General features: G+C 35.8%; 3 protein-coding genes across 6 annotated transcripts; 1 reads left to right on the top strand and 2 right to left on the bottom strand.

Moving 5' to 3' along the window:
* Window positions 1–3,539: 3,539 nt before the first annotated feature.
* On the bottom strand, window positions 3,540–4,965 carry LOC126695519 (uncharacterized). The gene is made up of 2 exons (XM_050392291.1): window positions 4,105–4,965; window positions 3,540–3,826 (listed from the first exon to the last, which is right to left on the bottom strand). Exons 1-2 carry the CDS (start codon window positions 4,730–4,732, stop codon window positions 3,789–3,791), a joined length of 666 nt encoding a protein of 221 aa, XP_050248248.1. The 5' UTR covers window positions 4,733–4,965; the 3' UTR covers window positions 3,540–3,788.
* A 3,745-nt stretch (window positions 4,966–8,710) lies between these two features.
* Window positions 8,711–17,325, top strand: LOC126695518 (probable anion transporter 5). Of its 4 annotated transcripts, none has more exons than XM_050392289.1 (2): window positions 8,711–9,049; window positions 15,594–17,325. In XM_050392289.1, the coding sequence occupies exon 2, from the start codon at window positions 15,713–15,715 to the stop codon at window positions 17,039–17,041; it is 1,329 nt and encodes a 442-aa protein (XP_050248246.1). In that variant the 5' UTR covers window positions 8,711–9,049; window positions 15,594–15,712; the 3' UTR covers window positions 17,042–17,325. The 4 variants fall into 4 exon arrangements, 3 of the variants coding, with proteins under 3 accessions (XP_050248246.1, XP_050248247.1, XP_050248245.1); XM_050392290.1 differs by lacking the exon at window positions 8,711–9,049 and adding an exon at window positions 9,670–9,819; XR_007646037.1 differs by lacking the exons at window positions 8,711–9,049; window positions 15,594–17,325 and adding exons at window positions 13,289–13,595; window positions 13,895–14,149.
* Window positions 17,326–21,309: 3,984 nt separating this feature from the next.
* LOC126695514 (cationic peroxidase 2-like) lies at window positions 21,310–22,775 on the bottom strand. Its single transcript, XM_050392284.1, has 3 exons — window positions 22,248–22,775; window positions 21,981–22,143; window positions 21,310–21,872 (listed from the first exon to the last, which is right to left on the bottom strand). The coding sequence occupies exons 1-3, from the start codon at window positions 22,647–22,649 to the stop codon at window positions 21,451–21,453; spliced, it is 987 nt and encodes a 328-aa protein (XP_050248241.1). The 5' UTR covers window positions 22,650–22,775; the 3' UTR covers window positions 21,310–21,450.
* Between the last annotated feature and the right edge of the window lie 274 nt (window positions 22,776–23,049).

Below are 23,049 nucleotides of genomic sequence, written 5' to 3'. Positions count from 1 at the left end.
TAAAGTTTCTTCAATAAAAGAAGTGACTGTTTGTAAGATTATGGGAGCCAGGGTTTCTAATCAAAAGAAATCTAAAGAACTTCTTGTCTTCCAAAATTCGAAAATTTGGGGGTGTGACGGAGATGATAGTCAATTTTGCAATTATTGATCCAATATCCTTTTTTTTTTTTTTTACAACTTACAAAACAACATATCTGTGACTTTGGATCAAATTGTAACGTAGGGTTTAGTACAAAAGTAGAAAAATGAGAACCATAGTTGAAATATATACAATCTTTGAATTATATTCTTGATAGAGCCCAATGTTATGTTCAACTTGGATTTCACGTCCTCTACTTCTTCCTCTCTTACCTAATTTGGTGAAATAGATATTAGAAAGTGGTTGAGTGTGCTTTAAGTGGTTTTCTTCGAGGGAAACCGGGCCTCCTTTAGAATTTAATTAGAATAATCTGATATGCCCTTCTATTTCATACTTCTGAATATAAATACACCTTACAAGATAATGATAAACTTACTACCAACCTATATCGGATAGCTATCATAGCTCATCCTTTATTTGAAACTCTTGCTAAGATAATGCTTAGCTTATTGGAACTTGAAATCAAACTAATCTAAACAACCCAAACTAATCAATACCTATCTAAACAAGAAGTGATATCAGGAAACGTCATCTATATCTCTTTAGCAACGTGGCTGGCTACGGAAATCTTCTTGTGAACGTGGTCATGGAAATCTTCATCCTTAACAACGTGGCCATGCAAATCTTCATCCTTAGCAACATGGTTATCTGAGGATGCTTGTAACTGTTAAGAATATAAAGTGTGAGAAAGACTGAATAGTCTGTATATTAATGTGTATGAAATAATATACAATAGAGAGCCTTATATAGGCTAGGTATGTGTGCAGTACAAGTAAAAGGAGTAAACTACAAGTAAAAGGAGTAAACTACAAGTACAGTATACTGGGCTAAGCCCAATGGGCTAAACTAGTCTAAGCTATACACTAACATCCCCCCTCAAACTCGAGGTGGCAAGGAGGAAGCCAACTGGAGTTTGGATATAAGATCTCGAAGACGACCAGGCGGGTGAGTCTTGGTAAAGATATCAGCAGGCTGGTCAGCAGAGGAGATGGAGAATAACTGGAGATTTCCTTTCTTAAGATGCTGGCGAGTGATGTGGCAATCGATCTCAATATGCTTAGTGCGTTCATGGAAGACATCATTATGAGTAATGTAGATAGCACTACGATTGTCACAATAAAGAGGAGTGGCAGTGGGCTGTGGAGCATCCATGTCAACCAAGAGCCAGCGAAGCCAAACAAGTTCACAAGTGGTGTCGGCAAGGGCACGATACTCAGCCTCAGTACTAGAACGGGAAACCACATCCTGTTTCTTGCTGCGCCACGAGACCAGAGAAGTACCTAACAGGAAACAGAAACCTGTGATAGAGCATCGATCAGTCGGATCACCTGCCCAGTCAGCATCTGAATAAGCATGAAGCTCGAGAGAAGATCGAGAGGAGTAATGCAGACCATGATAAAGTGTGCCTTTGACATATCGGAGAATCCGAAGAACAGCAGCATAGTGGACAGAACGAGGTGCATCCATGAACTTACTAACCATACCCACGGCATGTGAAATATCCAGACGAGTAACAGTGAGATAGATCAAACTGCCAACCAACTGACGATAGCGAGTAGCATCGGATATAGGTTCACCGTCCAAGGGTGTGAGCTTTGCATTGTATTCCAAAGGAGTGGAAACAGTCTTGTTATCAGTGACACTGGCTTTGGAGAGAAGATCAGAAGCATATTTAGCCTGGGAAAGATAGTATCCATCAGAGGATGAGGTAACCTCAAGCCCAAGAAAATAGCTGAGAGTGCCCAAATCTTTCATCTCAAAATGCTGACTAAGGAAGCTCTGAAGAGAGCGGATACCTGCAGAATCATCTCCAGTAATAATCATATCATCAACATAAAGAAGAATAAGAGTGATACCAGCAGAGGATCTCCGAACAAAGAGAGCAGTGTCATGAGGACTCGAAGTGAAACCCTGCTGAGCAACAACTGAGCTAAACTTTTCAAACCAAGCTCGAGGAGCCTGCTTGAGGCCATAAAGAGCACGGCGAAGGCGGCAAACTTGATTGCCTGAGTGTGGATAGCCAGGGGGTGGTTGCATGTACACTTCTTCATGGAGGTCGCCATTGAGGAAAGCATTCTTCACATCCATTTGATAAAGAGGCCAATGGCGAACAGCAGCCACAGCAATGAGACATCTAACAGATGTAAGACGAGTAACAGGAGCAAATGTTTCCTCATAATCAATACCATACTCCTGAGTAAAGCCCTTGGCAACTAGGCGAGCCTTGTATCGTTCAACAGATCCATCAGCCTTGGTCTTGATCTTGTAAACCCACCTACAACCTACTACAGACTGACCAGGAGGCAAATCAACCATATCCCACGTGTGATTCTTATGAAGGGCATCTAGTTCTTCATTCATAGCTTGCTGCCAAAGAGGGTCAGTATGAGCCTCACGATAGGTGTGAGGTTCATAGAGAGTGGCAAGAGTAAAAGAGCAATGATAATTAGTGAGATAAGGGGAAGGAATGCTTACCCGAGTGGAACGACGAAGTTCAGGACCAATAGGAGACTCAGGAGAGGGTGGTGCCACAAGATCCAAGACAAGCGGGTCATATGCCGGAGACAGAACCGGAGATGAGTCGTCTGAAGAGGTAGTCGATGCTGAAGAATCCTCCACAAGTTCAGGATAGAGAGGGAGAAAAAGATCAGTAAAAATGGGAGACTCTGAGGAAGAAGATGTAGGAAACTGCTGAAGACTCGTGAAAGGACGATGTTCCCAAAACTCAACATGACGGGAGACACGAAGGCGATGAGAAATGGGATCATAGCAGCGAAACCCTTTTTGAGACACACCATAACCAAGGAAACAACAGAGACGAGTACGAGGTTGGAGCTTTGTTCGTTCATGAGGAGGAAGAGAGACAAAGCAAGCACAACCAAAAACCCGAAGAGAGGAGTAGTCAGGAGTTTGACCATAGAGAAGCTCAAATGGTGATTTGTTGTGTGTAGTTGGTGAAGGAATACGATTAATAGTGTGCACAGCAGTGAGTGCGACCTCACCCCAAAATCGCTCAGGAAGAGAGGCAGAAATGAGAAGGGTGCGGACAACATCAAGAATGTGACAATGTTTTCGTTCTGCACGACCATTTTGTTGAGAGGTGTAAGGACAAGACCGCTGAGGAAGAGTACCATGTCTGTCTAAAAAGGATAGGAAAGATTTATCATTATATTCTTGAGCATTATCTGATCGAAAGACTTTAACGGTGCAATTGAACTGTGTTTCAATCATTTTATGAAATGTTTGGTAAATAGACACAAGTTCAGACCTATGGTGAAGCAGATAAATCCAAGTATACCGAGAAAAATCATCCACAAATATGACAAAATATTTAGATCCCCCCTCAGTGGGAACAGGTGCAGGACCCCAAATATCAGAATGTATAAGATCAAAAGGAGCAGAAGAAAATGAGTCACTTTTATTAAATGGCAATTTTGTTTGTTTGCCAAAATGACAGGAAGTACAATCAAATTTTGAAAACTGAACTGAACCTAAATGACCTTGAGAAGCTAACAATTGAAGACGAGATAAGGATGGATGACCAAGACGAGCATGCCATAGATCAGGTGAGGAGGTGGCAGTTGTAGCAGCTGCAAAAACAACTTGTGAAGGAATCTTCAAGTCATGAACCTCAAACATGCGACCAACCTTACGGCCTGTCCCAAGCACTTGACCCGTCCGGGGATCCTGCACATCCACACCATGATTAGTAAATAGAAGATCTACGCCTAATTCGCAAAGTTGACCAACAGAAAGCAAATTGAGGGATAACTTTGGAATATGAAAAGTGTCACTAAGGGATAAACAAGAAGAAGAGATTGTTCCTTTATGACTAACAGGCATAGGAGTTCCATCAGCAGTGTAAATGGTGATTGGATATTCTAAGGGTGCCTTATCAGAAAATTGGGATTCATCAGGAGTCATATGGTTACAACATGCAGTATCAAAAAACCAAGGTTGTTTACCTGAGGTGACAGAAAGGGCAGTGGAAGTGCGGGATAAAACCTGTTGAACAACTGCCTCAATATCAGCCGTAGTAAGTGAGGAAGCCAAAGATGGACCTGTAGGAACCGATGGATCTGAAGGACATACAGCAGTTGCCTGAGGAAGAGAAGTTTTATTCTGCTCTTGCACAAATTTCTGTAGCTTACGACAAACAGAGATGTCATGGCCTTTGGCACGGCAAAACTTGCAGTGAGCACCTTTGGAAGACTGAGAGGTGGGACGCCCGGAGTTTATTCGCGGAGGAGCAGTGAATGCAACAATGGGAGGCTGTGGTGAGGGTGTAGCCAAGACATGATCAGATGATGTCATGTGATAAGTGGGCCGACGATTCTCCTCAGAAATAAGCTCCTTTACTGCAGCATCAAGAGAAGGAGTAGGAGATCGGCTAAGTAGAGAAGCCCTAGTAGGCTCAAAATCCTCACGTAAACCCATCATGAAGTGCATAAATCTACGGCGATCCCGATATTTGACAAAGAGCTCAATGTCCTTAGAACACACCAGTGGAGGATCTGCAGCAGAGAGTTGTTCCCACATAGTAGAAGTCTGAGAATAAAAATCAGAAATAGACTGACCTGTCTCTTGGCGCATTTGATAAAGCTTGGATTCAATGTGAAACTCCAAGCTTGAATCATTAGTGCAGTTATAACGATCGGCCAAAAATTTCCAAGCAGCCTCAGCAGTTTCAAGACGAGGAAGAAGATTATGAATAGAGGGAATAGAGGTATTGATAAACCAAGATAAGATCTTACTCTGAATACTCTCCCATTCTTCTAGACGTTCTTCATAATCATCTGTTGTAACAGCAGTCTTGGAAGACTCTTCAGCAGTTGTGGCTTTGGACTTAGGGTTTGGTACTGGCTTAGGAATTGAACTAGTCACATATCTCTACAGTTTACGACCCTTGAGAAAGACGGTCATATTCTGAGACCATGCATGATAGCTAGTAGGACCATCCAACATGATGGTGATAGGACGTATGATATCTCGTTCACTTTGTTGAGCCATAATGAAGAAAATGACCAAAAAGTGATATTTAGATACCTCAAATGCAGAAAAGGAGCCCAAAATCATAATCTACGCGAAAAACTGAGCAAGACAGGTCTTGTTGAAAAATTTTGACTTGGTCAACGGTCAAAGTCAACGGTCAAGGTAAAAGTCAACGGTCAAGTTTGGTCCAGTCAACGGCTGACGTGTGCTGACGTGGCAGGGTGACGTCACACTAGGGCTGACGTGGCAGATCGCGAAACAGAGCTGGTGCGTGGGGCGCGTGTAAGCGCGTGAGGGCGCGTGGAGGAAGTCCGGTCTGGCGCGTGGGGCGCGTGAGTGAGACTGGCGGCGCGTGGCGGCGCGTGGAGCGTGTGCTCGTGAGGCAGAAACTTCAGGCGGCGCGTGGGGGCGTGTGTGCAGTGTTTTCTGGCCGTTCTTGGTTGGGTTTTGCTCGGGATTGTGTGTTCTGTCACTCAATGCCTTTGTTTTGACAGTTGGATGAGCAGAACATTGAAATCCGAGATTTGCTGGGACTGTGGGCGTGACGGCGGTGACTCGCTTCTGACAGTGGCTACTGGATGAAGGCGAGGGCAGCGGAAGAACGCCGGAGATGTCCACAGGAACCAGAAAGTCAGAGGATTGGCTCTGATACCATGTTAAGAATATAAAGTGTGAGAAAGACTGAATAGTCTGTATATTAATGTGTATGAAATAATATACAATAGAGAGCCTTATATAGGCTAGGTATGTGTGCAGTACAAGTAAAAGGAGTAAACTACAAGTACAGTATACTGGGCTAAGCCCAATGGGCTAAACTAGTCTAAGCTATACACTAATAGTAACACCCAACAACTCTTTTAACATTTCTTTCGAAGAATATGCTTGAGAACACTTGCGTGGTTTTTTCTTCGTTTTAAACTTGCCATTCATAACCTTGATTTTGGCCTCAGATAGCACATACCAATCATAACAAAGAGCTCCAAAATGAAGTAAAAAAGGAAATCTAAATTTCCCTTGCTTTGTTTTTGTGTGTGTGTGTGTGTTAGGACTTGCTTTGTTAAAACTTAAAAGGAACTAAGATATTGCAGTATTACATTTTAAAGTAGCATTGCGCTTTTTAATACAACTTGGGTTCAAAAATCACTGTAGGTGCAGAGTCCGTTCAATGAGCCTTTTTATCTTCAGCTTTAAAACTTTAATCAATGTCCAAGTGCATATTACATACATGATGCGCCAATAAAACAAAATTGGAGCCAACAGCAACAAAACGTGCACTTATGTGTTGAGATAATAGACATCATAAAGGGGGTAAAACAGTTGCCATGGAAATTGAGAATTTCTGTGATGTCAATAATAACAAAAAAAAAAAAAAAAAAAAAAAACTAATAATAAAGAAAATTACAAGAAAAATAATAGGGTTATTTTGGTCATTTTTTAGTACTTTCCTTGTTTAGGGGTATTTTGGTCATTTTATATGCTTTGGGGGATATTTCGATAAATTTGGAGGTTTCGATGGTATTTTGGTCATTTTGAAAGTTCAAGGGTATTTTGGTCATCTTTAAGGTTTAGGAGATATTTTGGTCAATTTTCAAGTTAGGAGGTATTCGGTTGTTTTAGTAGGTATTTTGGTCATTTTCTAGATTTTGGAGTTAGTAATTTTCTAGGTTTTAAAGTATTTTGGTCATTTTGAGGTTTTGAGAGTATTTTGGTTATTTTAGAGGTTTTAAGAGCATTTTGATAATTTTTGTAATTCAAGGGATTTTAGTCATTTTAGAAATTTTAGGAGTATTTTTGTTATATATATATATATATATATATATATATATATAAATTAGACATGGCAAAAGGGGTTGAAATTCACTAACCTAACCCGACCACGAATTTTTTGACATGAATAAAATGGGTCCACTTGTGACACGACCTATTTTTATGGGTCCACTCGACCCAATTAACCTATTACCCGACTTGTTTTTTTTTTGGGTAAAAAAATAAAATAAAATAAAGAAATAGTTTATTTACTTGTTTGTTGTGGGACTGCACAACCTAAACTTAATTAACAAATACACATGTTTTTTTTTTTTCCCCAAAAAAATCCATTTTTAAAAAAAAATTTTTTTGGATGACTCCATTGAATAAAAAAACATGTATTTATATTTAACTCCATTCAAATACAATGACATCAAGAAAATAATGGAGACTTTTATCTAGTTACATGCAAACGAATTGGTGATTGTATGCAATAAGTAAAGATTGAGACATTTTTCTTGCTTGAATAACATGATAAGTAAAGATTTTTAAATATCAAATGACAAAGTACATACCAAGAAAATCTGGTTGCAGTAAACTTAAAACATATATCTGAAATTATAGACATGTATGAAAAGTATTCATAAATGTGAAAAGAGTAAAACTTTTTTTTTTCTTGAGTAGAGTAAAGTTGAAGTATAACAATGAAATTGATATAAATTATGGATGCTTAGACTTATTTTTTAATAGTCCATAACCAAAATAAAAGATAATATTTTCTAGAGTATATATTACTTAACAATAACATGATATTTATAAAAAAGACCATGTATAAATAAGTAAACAATAAAACTTTGATGTATATTTCCAAATCGAAATAGAGTGCCAACCACAGTGCATTTAAAATTAAACACAACTATTAGATTATTTTTCAGGATTTTAATTTTTTTATATATTTTTATTCTTTGTCAAATTAGCTATCCAATTAGGCATTTGTAATTTTATTATATATTTTGGGATGTTGATATTGTGTAGTAATGAAACTTGTGTGTTTGTTTTAGTTAGATTTTCAAATGATAGACTAGACTCCTTTATGTTTGTGTTATTTATTTTGATTAACTGTGTTGAGATTTGTATACTTTTATAATTATTGAATAAATATTAATTTGTTGAGTTAAACTCTTTCTTGATATGAATGTTGAATTCAAATTAATGCATTTTACACAAAGTAATTTGCTACATGACTTACTAAGTGGCAAACACATATTTTAAAAAGTGGAAATACGAGTCGACCTGGTGAATCTGACTCAACTTTTTTCTAACTCGTTTAAAATTATGGGTTTTTATTATTATTATTATTTGAACTTATTTTCAACCCGAACTCAATTTACTTAACCTGAACCCAACCCAACCTAACTCACTTGGTTTGCCATCTATCTCTCTCTCTCTCTCTCTCTCTCTATATATATATATATATATATACACATATATTAGTACTATTATTATTAAGTACCCAACCCATTTATGACCCACTCAATTCAATTGAGTCAATTGTCAACCCTAGACTTTAAAATTAACAAGTGACTAGCCTCCCCCTTTAATTTTACAAGTGACAAGTTGAACATAGGGCTTAATTTATTACATTCAAAAAAGTGGAGGTATAATTTATTATTTTATTAAAGTTTAGATCTTGATTTCTTCACCACCCAAAAATATAGGGTTAAAATGAAAATTTTCCCAAATGGTAGAATAGCTATGAAACTCCGTTAAACATAGAAATCCAAAGAAAGTCAACCAGAGATTCAGAAAGGTAGTCTCATAAATAAAAAAGGAAAGAAAGAGAGAGAGAGAGAGAGAGAGAGAGAGAGAGAGAGGTAGGTAGATTGAGAAGAGCAGAGCAGGTAACATCCATCGTCCATGTTCCTCTATCTCTCCTCTCCATTGAGAAGAATCCTAGTAAAGCACGTGAAACTATTCGTTAACACTTATAATTCAGCAACTACTGTTACAAAACTACTTTACGAACCCCTCAATTAAGCTGACTTCACTCTCTGCCTCTGTCTCTCTCGTCTTTTTTGTGGGGGAGGCCAATCTGTTTCTGCTGCTGCATCATATCCATCTGCATAGGAAATGTGTCTCCATTCAGATCTTCTCTCACAAATCACAGCAATGGTGAGCCCATTTTCATTCATTGTATAAGATTTTGTTTTTTCTGAATTGTTTTTGAATCTGATTAGTTTTCGCTTTCTGGGTATGTTAAATCTCTAAGAGTTTTCTGGTTTTGAAGAGAGTTTGGAGTTCTTCACTACATGTTTGATGAAATGGTTGGTACAAATACAATACAAGTCAAGTATGTTTAGGGGCGGCCCTAGACATTTTGGGGCCTAAGGCGAGAATTAGAAATATATGTGTATGTGTATGTGTATGTGTATTTATGTATGTGTATGTGTATGTGTATGAGTGTGTATGTGTGTGTGTATGTGTATGTTTATGTGTGTGTATGTGTATGTTTATGTTTATGTTTATGTGTATGTGTGTTTATGTTTATATTCATTTATATTTATGTATGTTTATATATGTGTGTATATTTATGTATGTGTATGTGTATGAGTGTGTATGTATGTGTGTATGTTTATGTATGTGTGTATGTTTATATATATTTATATTTATAAACATAAATATAAACATAAACACATATTTACATAAACATACATGAACACAAACAAACATACACAAAAACAAACAAATATAAACACACATACACAAAAACTACTGTTACAAAACTACTTTACGAACCCCTCAATTACGCTGACTTCACTCTCTGCCTCTGTCTCTCTCGTCTTTTTTGTGGGGGAGGCCAATCTGTTTCTGCTGCTGCATCATATCCATCTGCATAGAAAATGTGTCTCCATTCAGATCTTCTCTCACAAATCACAGCAATGGTGAGCCCATTTTCATTCATTGTATAAGATTTTGTTTTTTCTGAATTGTTTTTGAATCTGATTAGTTTTCGCTTTCTGGGTATGTTAAATCTCTAAGAGTTTTCTGGTTTTGAAGAGAGTTTGGAGTTCTTCACTACATGTTTGATGAAATGGTTGGTACAAATACAATACAAGTCAAGTATGTTCAGGGGCGGCCCTAGACATTTTGGGGCCTAAGGCGAGAATTAGAAATATATGTGTATGTGTATGTGTATGTGTATTTATGTATGTGTATGTGTATGTGTATGAGTGTGTATGTGTGTGTGTATGTGTATGTTTATGTGTGTGTATGTGTATGTTTATGTGTATGTGTGTTTATGTTTATATTCATTTATATTTATGTATGTTTATATATGTGTGTATGTTTATGTATGTGTATGTGTATGAGTGTGTATGTACGTGTGTATGTTTATGTATGTGTGTATGTTTATATATATTTATATTTATAAACATAAATATAAACATAAACACATATTTACATAAACATACATGAACACAAACAAACATACACAAAAACAAACAAATATAAACACACATACACAAAAACTACTGTTACAAAACTACTTTACGAACCCCTCAATTACGCTGACTTCACTCTCTGCCTCTGTCTCTCTCGTCTTTTTTGTGGGGGAGGCCAATCTGTTTCTGCTGCTGCATCATATCCATCTGCATAGAAAATGTGTCTCCATTCAGATCTTCTCTCACAAATTACAGCAATGGTGAGCCCATTTTCATTCATTGTATAAGATTTTGTTTTTTCTGAATTGTTTTTGAATCTGATTAGTTTTTGCTTTCTGGGTATGTTAAATCTCTAAGAGTTTTCTGGTTTTGAAGAGAGTTTGGAGTTCTTCACTACATGTTTGATGAAATGGTTGGTACAAATACAATACAAGTCAAGTATGTTCAGGGGCAGCCCTAGACATTTTGGGGCCTAAGGCGAGAATTAGAAATATATGTGTATGTGTATGTGTATTTATGTATGTGTATGTGTATGTGTATGAGTGTGTATGTGTGTGTGTATGTATATGTTTATGTGTGTGTATGTTTATGTTTATGTTTATGTGTATGTGTGTTTATGTTTATATTCATTTATATTTATGTATGTTTATATATGTGTGTATGTTTATGTATGTGTATGTGTATGAGTGTGTATGTACGTGTGTATGTTTATGTATGTGTGTATGTTTATATATATTTATATTTATAAACATAAATATAAACATAAACACATATTTACATAAACATACATGAATACAAACAAACATACACAAAAACAAACAAATATAAACACACATACACATAAACACGCATAAACAAACATAAACAAAAACAAACAAATATAAACACACATACACATAAACACACACACATAAACATAAACATACATAGACATAAACACACATACAGACTGAAAAAAATTAAACCTTCATATAGACTAGAAAAAATTGCAAACTAACACCAATCCTCAAACAATTCATTAGTTACTTTAGTGTGCTAAATCGAGCCTTTATGTGTGTTTATGTTTATATTTAAGTTTATGTGTGTGTATGTTTACGTTTATTTGAGTTTATACGTGTTTTTGTGTATATGTGTTTATGTTTATGTATATGTATATTTATGTGTATGTGTGTATATGTTTATGTGTATTTGTATGTGTATGTATATGTGTATGTGTATGTTTATGTATGTGTGTGTATGTGTGCTTATGTATGTGTATGTGTATGTGTTTATGCGTGCTTATATTTATGTATGTTTATGTGTATGTGTATGTGTTTATGCGTGCTTATGTATGTGTATGTGTATGTGTATTTGTATGTGTATGTGTATTTGTAGATCTCTTTGTCTTTTTCAGATTCAGGTACAATACCCTGATGCAATTATAATTAATGGCTGAGATTAAAAGTTGAAAAAACAACTTTCAATCTCAACCATTAAATAAAATATATTAAAGGAGAGTTAAAAAGTTTTTAAAAAAAAAAGAGTAAAAAATGTATAAAAAAATACCTGCGATACACCTGATCTCAGTTCGTCTTTCTTCTCTCACTATTTTTCTTTTCTTCTTTTTTATGTGGTGCTTTGTTCTTCTTCCTTTTATTTCTCTTTATACGTCGCCTAGGCTGACAGGAGAGAAGCGAGCGAAAGCCACGTCAAGAAAGGAAATCGAAGATTGTGCTGCCGAGCCAAAAACTATGAAAATCTCTTCCTCTCAACTCAGACGATTCATTTAGGTGAAATTGTGGCTCACGACACTTCACCAGATTATGGTGTGTGATTTTTGTTTATTTATTTATTTGTTTGATTAATTTGGATTTAAAATTAGTTCAACAAGATGATTCTTCTTCTAAAATATAATAACAAAACCAATATATGTTTTTTTAATAGTGGGTTCACTTTCAGTGTTTTCATTTTGTGATTTTGGTTGTTTTGTGGGTTTTGTGTTTTGATTTCGGTGGGTGTGATTTGATTTGTGATTTGGTGGGCTTCTGGGTTTTTGTTGCGATTTGATTTTGGCTGGGTTTTGGCCGTGGTGGTGGTCGTGATTTGATTTTGGTTAGGTTTCAGTAGTGATGCATGATTAGAGGTGATGAGCTTAAAAAGCTCTGGCCATGGAGGTTTAGAAGGAGAGCTTGGTGATCAGCCATGGAGCACGGTGTGACGTGGGTTGAGGCAGAGAGAGGATGAGAGGGAAATAGGGGTGGCCCTAGACATTTTGGGTCCTAAGGTGAGAACTAAAAATTGGGCATTTTTTTATACTTATATGTTAATTAAATTAATGTTTATTTAATATTTTTATATTATATTTTTCATAATTATTTTCATTTTCTTCTAAATTATTTTGAAGTTCATTATCAAGATTTGTTGTATTGCAAAATTGAACATCATCTTCTTCTAAATTATTTTGGTGAATTTTTTGCTCATTTGTGATATTTTCATCTAAATTTTGTGTTATATTTTATTTATTATTAATAACAAATTTATCCATTGATCCTTTTTGAGACTCAATTAATTTTTCTTCTTTTTTTAAGTTTTTCATATCCAAATATATATTTTCTAGTAGACATTTCTAATCAAACAATATATTTATAAAGACTAAAATAAAAAATAACTTTCAAGTGTAGAGCAAATGAGAAATAGAACTTGATTTATATAAAAAGTATTGTTGTAGTTTCACTGAACAATAACAAGTTTTTAGCAATCTCAAGCTACATAAATTGAAAAAAAAAAAAAGCACAAGCATAACAAAAATTTAAGCACAGCCATAACACTGACACAAGACTTATTAATAAGGCCCACCCACCAAAAAAATAAAAAATAAAAAATAAACAAACAAACAAAAAACAAATCCTATCTATAACTAAAAAAAAAAAAAAATGCAGACTTTAAAAAATAATAATAATATAAAAAAATAACCAAAAAAAAAAAAAAAAAACCTTGAAGGCCCAAACTTAACGCCCAGTCCAGGGAGGGTCCAGGCAGCCATAATGATAAACTGATAAGTGACAAACAAAGTTACAAAACCAGCCAGGGAGGGCCCAAACAAACAAAGTTATCTTAAGTTCTTAACAAATAAAATGGCCCAAATATTTATAACCTGATTCCTGAGGTGAGGTGAGCAGTTGAGACTTGAGAGAGGCGGAGAGCAGAGAATCAGAGAGAGGCTGAGGCGGTTCAGCTGGAGACTGAACAGTGGAGACTGGAGACTAGAGAGAGGCGGAGAGCAGAGACTAGAGAGAAAGGTAAAATTTTTAGGGTTTTGAGTGGATTTATTTGTTTTGATTTGTGATTGTTTTGTGGTTAATCTCTTAGATCGGATTTGTAGTTTATCTGGTTGATTTTTGGTCAATGATTTTGTTTAGAACCAATGTTTAATAGGATTTACCAAAATTTTTGTTTTTTTTGGTTAAAAGGATGTGCCAGATTATTTTTGTAATTCATTTGAAACTAAATATATATATATATATATTTTTTTTTTCCTCTACTACCCGGTTGGTTCTTTTCTAAAATTTTGGGGCCCCCTTCCACTTGGGGGCCTTAGGCAATTGCCTAACTCGCCTAAGGGAAGGGCCGGCCCTGAGTATGTTTGCAGGCCGATTAGAGATGGCATGCACATTTGGGCAAATAACTAAGATTTAGTATGGAGATTGATAAATTAGGAAAAACCCCATTAATAATAGACAGAGAGAGAGAGAAAAAAAAAGAGATGTGATACTAGATGCTGACAATTTGATCTTAGGTTGAGATGGGATTTGTAGCAATATGCAAGATTTTTTATTTATTCATATATATATATATATATATATATATATATATATATATTATAATTTGATAGTTGGGGTTTGGGGGGTGGGTGGTGATTTGAACCTGAACGTCTCTATTGGAAACACTAGGAGGTGTCAATTGGGCTACAAGGCTGTTGGCATATATGCAAGAGATACTTGATAGTTGTATATTGAATCTTAATAAATGTAATTGCAGGAGGCACTCAAGCAAGGGCATGTAGTGAATCTAACTAAATTTGCTAGCATAGCATGTTTAATGATTGCCAAATTTTGTGAGTCTAGTGCTTCAACCAAAATTAGAACATTGATTTATTGTGCATTGAGTGTGCCTTTGCCAAGTAAGGAAATGTTAAAAGACTCTTGTCTCATGAGAAAAGGCAGAGGGAGCTAGTTTCAGAATGTGATAAGCTGCTGCCAGCCTGCCACTGCCACAGTCTTGGATAGATGCATTTCCCTTCATGTTTTAAAAAAATTCCTGGTTCTGTTTAATTACTATGCTTTTTTATATTTTTGTTTTTTTTTTTGGGGGGGGGGGGGGGGGGGGGCGGCCGCTGGGGTGAGGTGGTGAGGGTTGTATATATTCCTTGGAATGGGAAGTCCTTGGCCAGGGTTGTGTATTTGTTGATTTTGAAGCTTTTTAATGTTGATCAACATATATCCTATAAATATAACTTTTCAATGTTTAATTTCTTATGTGATGGCTTCTTCACCATACAACCAATCCGAATTCATGTCCAATGTTATAGTATGGGTGAAACTAGATCTCAGGGCCTTTTACTTTGTCTGCATAACCTTTTTAATTTTTTGACAAGTTTCTGCATAACATTTTTCTTGTTTATTATCACTTTACCATTTCTAGGCTTTGACATTGTTGTCCATTTACTGAGCTTATATTTTGCTTTCATATCTCAAGGTTGAACAAATTTCTTTGTTGAATAGCTTATCAAATATTCTTCTGGCATTTTTTTTCAATCCTGTTGCTCTCCTCCCTAGTATTTCTGGTGGAACCCATGTTTATGATTGAATGCCTTTATGTCTGTCTCCAATTTAGCAGATCTCTTGCACACACACTGATTGATGACTCTTGACTGAGAAACACTAGATCCTTTACTCATCTATTGGTGATGGCACTTATCATCATCTGATTCTTGAGATCTTGTTCTACATATTTATGGCCATCTGTTAGAATGAGATAAATGGGATTGTTACAATCAAAAGCTTTTCTTTGGATTTTCGTTAAGAGATCACCTACTAGTACAAGTAGTGGGTTTCTCTAATCCATATTTTCCATTTCATGGTATCTTGTAAAAAAATTTTATGTAGAGTTTTGGCTATTTGTGAATAGATTACAGTTTATATTGCCTTGCAAGTTAGTCATGTTTTTCTCTTTTGTTAATGTACTCCTGTTGACAAGTATGAGCTATATTTATTAAGTTTTCTTCTAATATGTGATAGGCATGAAGCTGTTGCTGTCTAGATCTTTAGACTGGGTAGTAGATACAGAGCTGTTTTTAGACTGGCTCATTTGAAGACAATTGACTGAGTAAAGATCTAGACAAAACTAAAGGTGAAGTATGAGGATGATGACGTTTCCAAACCGTTACTTGATTGTCATTTTAACCTTCATCAGCACATCTGTTTGCTATATAGAACGTGTGGGCTTCTCTATTGCATATACAATTGCTGCTGATGCTGCTGGGGTAAACCAATCAACTAAAGGAACTGTACTGGCTTCATTCTATTGTGGATATGCATGTTCTCAGGTGCCTGGTGGATGGGCAGCTCAGAAAATTGGGGGAAGGAAGGTCCTCCTCATTTCTTTTGTGTTATGGTCATTGACTTGTGCATTAGTCCCACTAGACCCTGATCGAGTTACAGTTTTAGTGATTGCTCGCTTGCTTGTTGGTGTGGCACAAGGCTTCATCTTCCCCTCCATCCACACAGTGCTAGCACAGTGGGTTCCACCCCATGAAAGATCTAGATCTGTTTCTCTAACTATGTCTGGTATGTACCTTGGTGCAGCTACTGGAATGCTTTTCCTTCCAAGCTTGGTAAAGTATAGGGGACCCCAATCTGTATTTCTTGTTGAGGCAGCATTAGGTGCCATGTGGTGCATGCTTTGGTTCAAGTATGCTAGTGACCCTCCTCGTTCTGAACATCCAAAAGCCACTGCCTCTGGTTTTGGTGAATCTTTGTTGCCAGTTAAAGGAAGCCAGAAAATGAAAGTGGAGAATGGAGGAATTTCTGCCAAAACTGCCAACATACCATGGAAAAAAATTTTACTCAGCTTGCCAGTTTGGGCAATTGTGGTAAATAATTTCACCTTCCATTATGGTTTGTACGTGTTGATGAACTGGCTACCAACATACTTTGAGAAAGGGCTGCAGCTTAGTCTTCAGGAGATGGGGTCATCTAAAATGATGCCTTATTTTAACATGTTTATATTTTCAAATATTGGCGGGGTAGTTGCTGACCACTTAATCACCAAGAGAATCTTGTCTGTGACGAGAATCAGGAAGTTGTTGAACACTGTAGGGTTCCTCGTTGCATCTCTTGCATTCATATTACTTCCTCTCTTCAGAACTTCCAGTGGGGCTGTGTTTTGTTCTTCTGTAGCTCTTGGTTTCTTGGCACTAGGAAGAGCTGGGTTTGCAGTGAACCACATGGATATTGCTCCGAGATATGCAGGGATTGTTATGGGAGTTTCTAATACTGCTGGTACCTTTGCTGGCATTATTGGAGTTCGTTTCACTGGCTGGCTTCTTGAATGTGCGAAAACTGCCAATCCAGATCTTTCAAGTCCAGAGAGCTGGAAATTAGTGTTTTACATACCAGGGTTTCAATGCATCTTTAGTTGTCTGGTGTTTCTATTGTTTTCCACTGCGGAGAGAATTTTTGACTGAGTTAATCTTGTTCCATGTCAAGATCACTCTGTCACGGTTGAGATTCAATTTACAATTATCTGCTGATTAGCCTTTTGAGGGTTGTCAAGCGTATCATTCTTTTGCAGGAAGGGTGTGTAAGATTACCAACAGTCTAAAAGAATTTAAATGGTAGTGTAGCCACAGGATAGATAGATATTGAAAAATATTCTTTAATTTTCATTGTGAAGAATCTGTAACTTATTCGCTTGTTTTTTCAATCATTATGCAATAATCCAGCAAATTTTCATTTGGCTCATGAAACATTGCATCTTTGTGACATGTTCAGCTGTAATTTTATTGACTCCGCAGAAAATAAGGTATTAGATCTCTCTGACCGTATCTAGAGGGCTTGTTGCTTGTATATTTCCATATACCTTTTATCTTGCTAATTTCTGAGAGAGTTTCTAGACGTTGCCCAAGAGCATCCTACAGCATTTTGAGCAGTGTTTTTTTTTTTTTTTTTTTTGAAGCAACAAACTATAGAATGATCCAAACTAATGTGATCAGGAGGTTTTTTGAAATTTGTGGCTGCTATGTTACTGATTGAGAAGGCACAGGAAAATTTCCAAGAACCATGCTGGACGAATTGAGAATTCCAATTTGTTTTTCTGCTGCAACTTCTTTAGCCTGTGAGATCATTTACTAATAATCAATTTTAGTTGGCCGCGTCAACATCTTAAAAGTCTAGATTTGCAGTCATCATAAGGGAATAAAAAAAGAAATACATAATTATATATATATATATATATATGTATGTATTTGGTCTATAGAATTAGAGAGTGAAATCTGATGCATTGGCAAAGTTGTGAACGGACTTTGAAAGTTCAAATTCAACCTTACAGACTTCTTTTCTTCTTTTGAGCTTTTTGATAACCCACTGCCTGTGTTGAAGAACATGCTCGCCCTTGATACGGCAACCAACACATATAATAGACTTATTTCTATTTTTATTAATTCATATATTTAACCCTTTCTATAAAAGAGAAAAAAAAAATCAAACATGTATATTTATAACTTTATATCGAAATAGAAAGGAAAATGACACAAATAGGTAACTCTCTTTTGGATACTTAGGGTATGTTTGGTAACTATTTTTTCCTCTTATTTTTTGTTTTTAAAAATAATTTTCTATTTTTGAGACTAAAAAACTTGTTTGGCAACCCAAAATAGACAGAAAACAAAAACTGTGTTATCAAAACTCAATTTGTGAAGGAAACTAAAACATATAAAAGACTATTTTCAGTTTTTAATTTTCTAAAGTCAATGAAAATACATATTTAATTAATAAATTTATCTCATTTAATGAGTTAGTATTAGAGTTCAAATCTTAGTAACAACATATTTTAGTATTTTTTATTTTTTTTCTTCAAAAAATTATCTTTTCAATTTCAACTAACCAAACATGTTTTTGATTTCAAAAATACAAAAAAATTGTTTTTTCTTTATATTGCCAAAAACAAGTTTTTGAAAATAGAAAACAAAAACTATTAAAGCTTTTTTTATTAAAAAAATTGTGATAATTGTTAATATAAATTTAACAAGACAAAGAATTTGAGTTTTAGAAATTTTATTTAAATAAAAACACTTTGGATATTTTGAATTTGAAATAACATTGTTGTTGCACATAGTAGTCAGGGTGGTCATAGAACTACCTAACTTGCCAAAAAAAAAAATCATATACATAATTATATTTAAATTAACAAGTTTTGTCAAATCTTAAAAAATAGTGACCACCCGACTTGATAATCTAAAGAATTTAGGTTTAATAATAATAAGAGTTGAAGCTAATGGATCTCATTGTTTACGGGCTTGGGTCGTGAGCTAGACCACATTGAAGCTAATGGATCTCATTGTTTCCGGTGCAATTGGATTTGCTAATTCGGAATTTTGGGCCTTTGTGATTTACGTTCTTGAAGCCCGCAGAAAAGATGGTCATGAACATTGACCAAGTTCAATTATGCTATGTAAACTTTGTTTTTTTTTTTTTTTTTTTTTTTTTTTTGAGAAACTATGCTATGTAAACTTTTAAAAGCTTGAATTTTCTACATTAGCACCATAAATTTGTAATATATAGTTTTATTTTTATTTTTTTGGTTGGTAAAAGGGGAAATATATTAAAGAAAAACATTAAGTGGCCAAGGCCATCGAATTACAGAAACAATCTTGGGTCATGCCCAAAATATCAGAAAGCAAAAAGGGAACAACATTTAGGGGAGGGGAGTTAAAAACAACAAAATTACAATTCATATTGGCTCCCATTCTAGCTAGAGAATCAGCACACTTATTTGCCTTCCAGAAATAGTTCAAAACAAATTAGGGCATCAGCTTCATAAGTTCCCTGCAACTATTAGCAAGGAGAGATCCCTATTAGAATCAGAATTTTTCGATAGTAATGCAATAACAGACATGGCATCTACTTCAATTTCAACAGCAGGGATGGAAATCACGACAAAACATAAGCCTATCATTTGGAGACAAATAGTCATTTTACCTAATTCATTAAATCTAACTTCTGCATTTCTGCATTAATTTTGAATTGAAGTTAATCTTATGCAAAAAATTGATTTTTTTTTTCTTAATTCCCACCATGACTTTTTAGATCTATTTGTATTTATCCAAAGCATTTAAAATAATAAATGTATACAAATTCTTTGACCTTTATTAATACATTGAAATAAATGCATTTGCCATTAGTTAATAGTTTGATATAAATTCTAAACTTTGATGAGATGTAAGCTTAAATGAAAAGAATGTCATAGAGGAAGAACCATATGCTCCTTCACATGAGGTTTCTGCTTTTATATACAAAATAAAATAAAATAAAATAATATATATATTGATTGATTTGGAACCCTATTCCCTCTCCCTTATGCATGTGTGTGTTTGTTTCTAAGAAAAAAAAAAGGATTATGATTGTGTTTCAACTTTAATATAATATATATAATTCTATAAGTTCATTATCAAAATCATGCAAGGCACAAATTAGCATCTAATTTATTTTAAAATTTAGGGGCCACAAACTAATAGTATCAATTTAATACATATATAAATAAAGTCAAGTGACACAAAAATTTTCACTAATGATTTACATAATAGTTAAAGTAAAGTATTTAAATTGATGCATAAAAACTGTATTTTGTAGTAGGATCACGTGGAAATAATGTTGCATCACTTATAATTTAACAACTAAAGTTGTGAAGAAATGTTTGTGCCCCAAACATGATTGTTGTTCTTTTTACAAACAATTTTTGTAAATACACCTTGCAAGTTCCAATAATTTCTCAATTATCCTTTTTTTTTTTTCATGTAAATAGCGTTTCATCTCTTTCCCATCTTCTTCACTCATACCCGAGAGAGTGAGAGATGAGGATTGAACTTCACCAATTATACAGGATAGTTACATCAGCCTTCACCTAAACCATTTGATTAATCTTGCTCTGCTCTCATTCCAAAACTCGATCCACCCGACTTGACCATGTATATAACCTAGTTCTTAGTCATTTTATATTCTCCACTCCAGTTTAGACCCTCACCAGCTCATTCACCCTTAGTTTCTCTGTCCACTGGCTCTCTTAATCTCACCTCAGAGTCTCATGCTTTCGATCTCTCTCACACTCAACAACCAACACCATCGCCAACCAACACCATTGTCGATCTGAATCTTTAGATCTTCGAACCTCCACCATCGCTGAGCTACGATTCTCCTTCATTGCACCATGCAAGTAACACTATTTATTTCTTCATTTTAGTCTCATGCAAGTTTAGATTTGCTATTATTTCTCTTAACTTTTGTCTAGGTTCTTCAGATTTGTGGTTACTGGTATTTGGGTTTGTAGATTTGTTCTTAAGATTTGTGAAATTTGTACCAAGTTTCGTCTTTGCGTTTTGTCTTTCGGTCAAGACGGGTCCAATCGCTGTCCACTTGAGCCTGATTTGACTTGACCTGTAGTTTTTCGTGGTTGGCGGCGTGTCTACCGTCTTTCAACTCGACAGAGTGGGGTCAGTTCCGGATTGAGCCTAAACCTACCGTCTTTCAACTCGACAGAGTGGGGTCAGTTCCAGATTGAGCCTAAACCTAAGTCGACCCGACATGTGGATACCCCTAGCCATTAGCTAGTGTGCTTGATATTTATTTCATTGTACAATCAATATATTTTGTAAATTAACATGCAAATCACTTTGAAGATTGACCCCTCCATCAATTAGCTTAGGCAAATCACTTTGAAGATTGAGTACATACAGTTTTTATTTTTTTATCTCCTTATAATTAGCTTACACCAATAAGGAAATTAAATCAAAGAACAAACTAAACACAATACTTTTTTTTTTTTTTTTTGGTTTAATTTTTATCATCTTTGTGTTGTGGCTGAGCTTTGGAGCCCCTATAATTAGTTGATCGCAGAACACACTTTGCGAATTTCACCTTCATTACTGGACTTCACGCCAATGTTGCTCATCTTCACCATGGACCTTCCAAACTCCACATTGAAGCTTAACCCTAGCAAGCCTCTGACGCCTAAGAAGCGCTGAACTAAAGTTTTGGTGGAGGAATCGGTCCATAACATCTTATCTGACTCCAGTACTCCTCGGCCTTTCCTCAAGTTTGAGAAGAAAGATGCATCAAATCGGTTTTGGCTACCTGTGTCTAATTCAACACGCCTTGTGGTATCACTATTTTGTGGGCAGAGTGCTTGTAATTGAGGGAGGAAACTTGGGTTGATGCTAGGATCGGCACCATTTCCAGTTGTAGTGAAGTTATACAGTCTGTACCTGAAGAACTGGCAAGCTGAAGTACCAATGGTGTGGCCACCTAGTCATGACATAAATGAATAATAGACTTAGTTGAAATGTAAAATTAACCAAGTTAAACACATTCTTGAAAATGACTTATTGAATGATTTTATGCATTGTTGCTTACCAACAAGGGTAACAAGATCTTGAGCGTTTAGACCCTTAGCTGAAAACTTTTGCTTTTGCACATCAATGGAGTCTGTAAAGCCAGGCAAATTGGTAGTATCAGAGGCCAATGATACCCGGCCATCTCTGCGTCTGGTTGGCACCTGCCAATTTGGTCCATTGATCTACAAGAAAAATGCATAATATGATTAATTACACGTAAAAGCATGTAAAATATATATGGTAAACTAGTAATATGATTCATAAAATCCTGAGGTAGATCAAGTACCAAAACAACTGAATCACGGGCAGCAAGGGCAAGAATATCAGCACAAGAAACAACGCCAGGACAAGCAGCTTCAAGCTGAGTCTTGGCATCATCAATAACTTCATACCCTCTCAAACCAAGGTTAGGTAGGGCTGTTTTCTCAGTGTTAGGCCCACCAATAAGTACAGAAGCATCGCAACCCTGCACAAAATAGTCATGAAAGTGCATCCTTAACAATCCAGGAGCCACAGTGGGATTAGATCGGAAATGAGTTTGCACGGTTGAGCGAACAATAGATTCAGCTCGAGGGCATGTTTTGGAGTAGAACCCAACACGTGTGGCTTGGCAATGCACATAAGAAACACTCAATGCGAGTAAGAGAAACACCAAATGGGATGTTTGGATCAAACGCGAGCTCTCCATTAATGCACTAACAGGATGAAGAAGAGGGTGTGTTAAAGCTTAGCTAGCTCTTGCTAAAATTGGAGTTGTGTAATTTCAAGTATGTAGTACAAGTTTACAAATTGAAGTAACTCTAAGCTTTTGATTTGGCTTGTGCTTTTGTGGGAAGGGAATGAGACCAATTAATATATTTATAGGATCATCTGAGGTCAAAACTAGGAGAAAGAGTAAGAAAAGTCTGCTGGTCATAGCTAGAACAGTAGAACTTCGAAAGAGGGAAAGCAAAGTGAATTCGGAGAATATATAATTAGTCGGTGGCATGCAATAATAGCTGGGCTCACCTCTGTTTTGTAGTGACTCGTACAAATTGCATGGGACTATTCCGCGTGAGAAATTGCCCTCGTGAAGGAATTGTCAAAAG

Source organism: Quercus robur, chromosome 8, assembly GCF_932294415.1.
Source record: "Quercus robur chromosome 8, dhQueRobu3.1, whole genome shotgun sequence".
Taxonomy (NCBI): domain Eukaryota; kingdom Viridiplantae; phylum Streptophyta; class Magnoliopsida; order Fagales; family Fagaceae; genus Quercus; species Quercus robur.
This window is presented reverse-complemented; position numbering and strand designations above follow the sequence as displayed.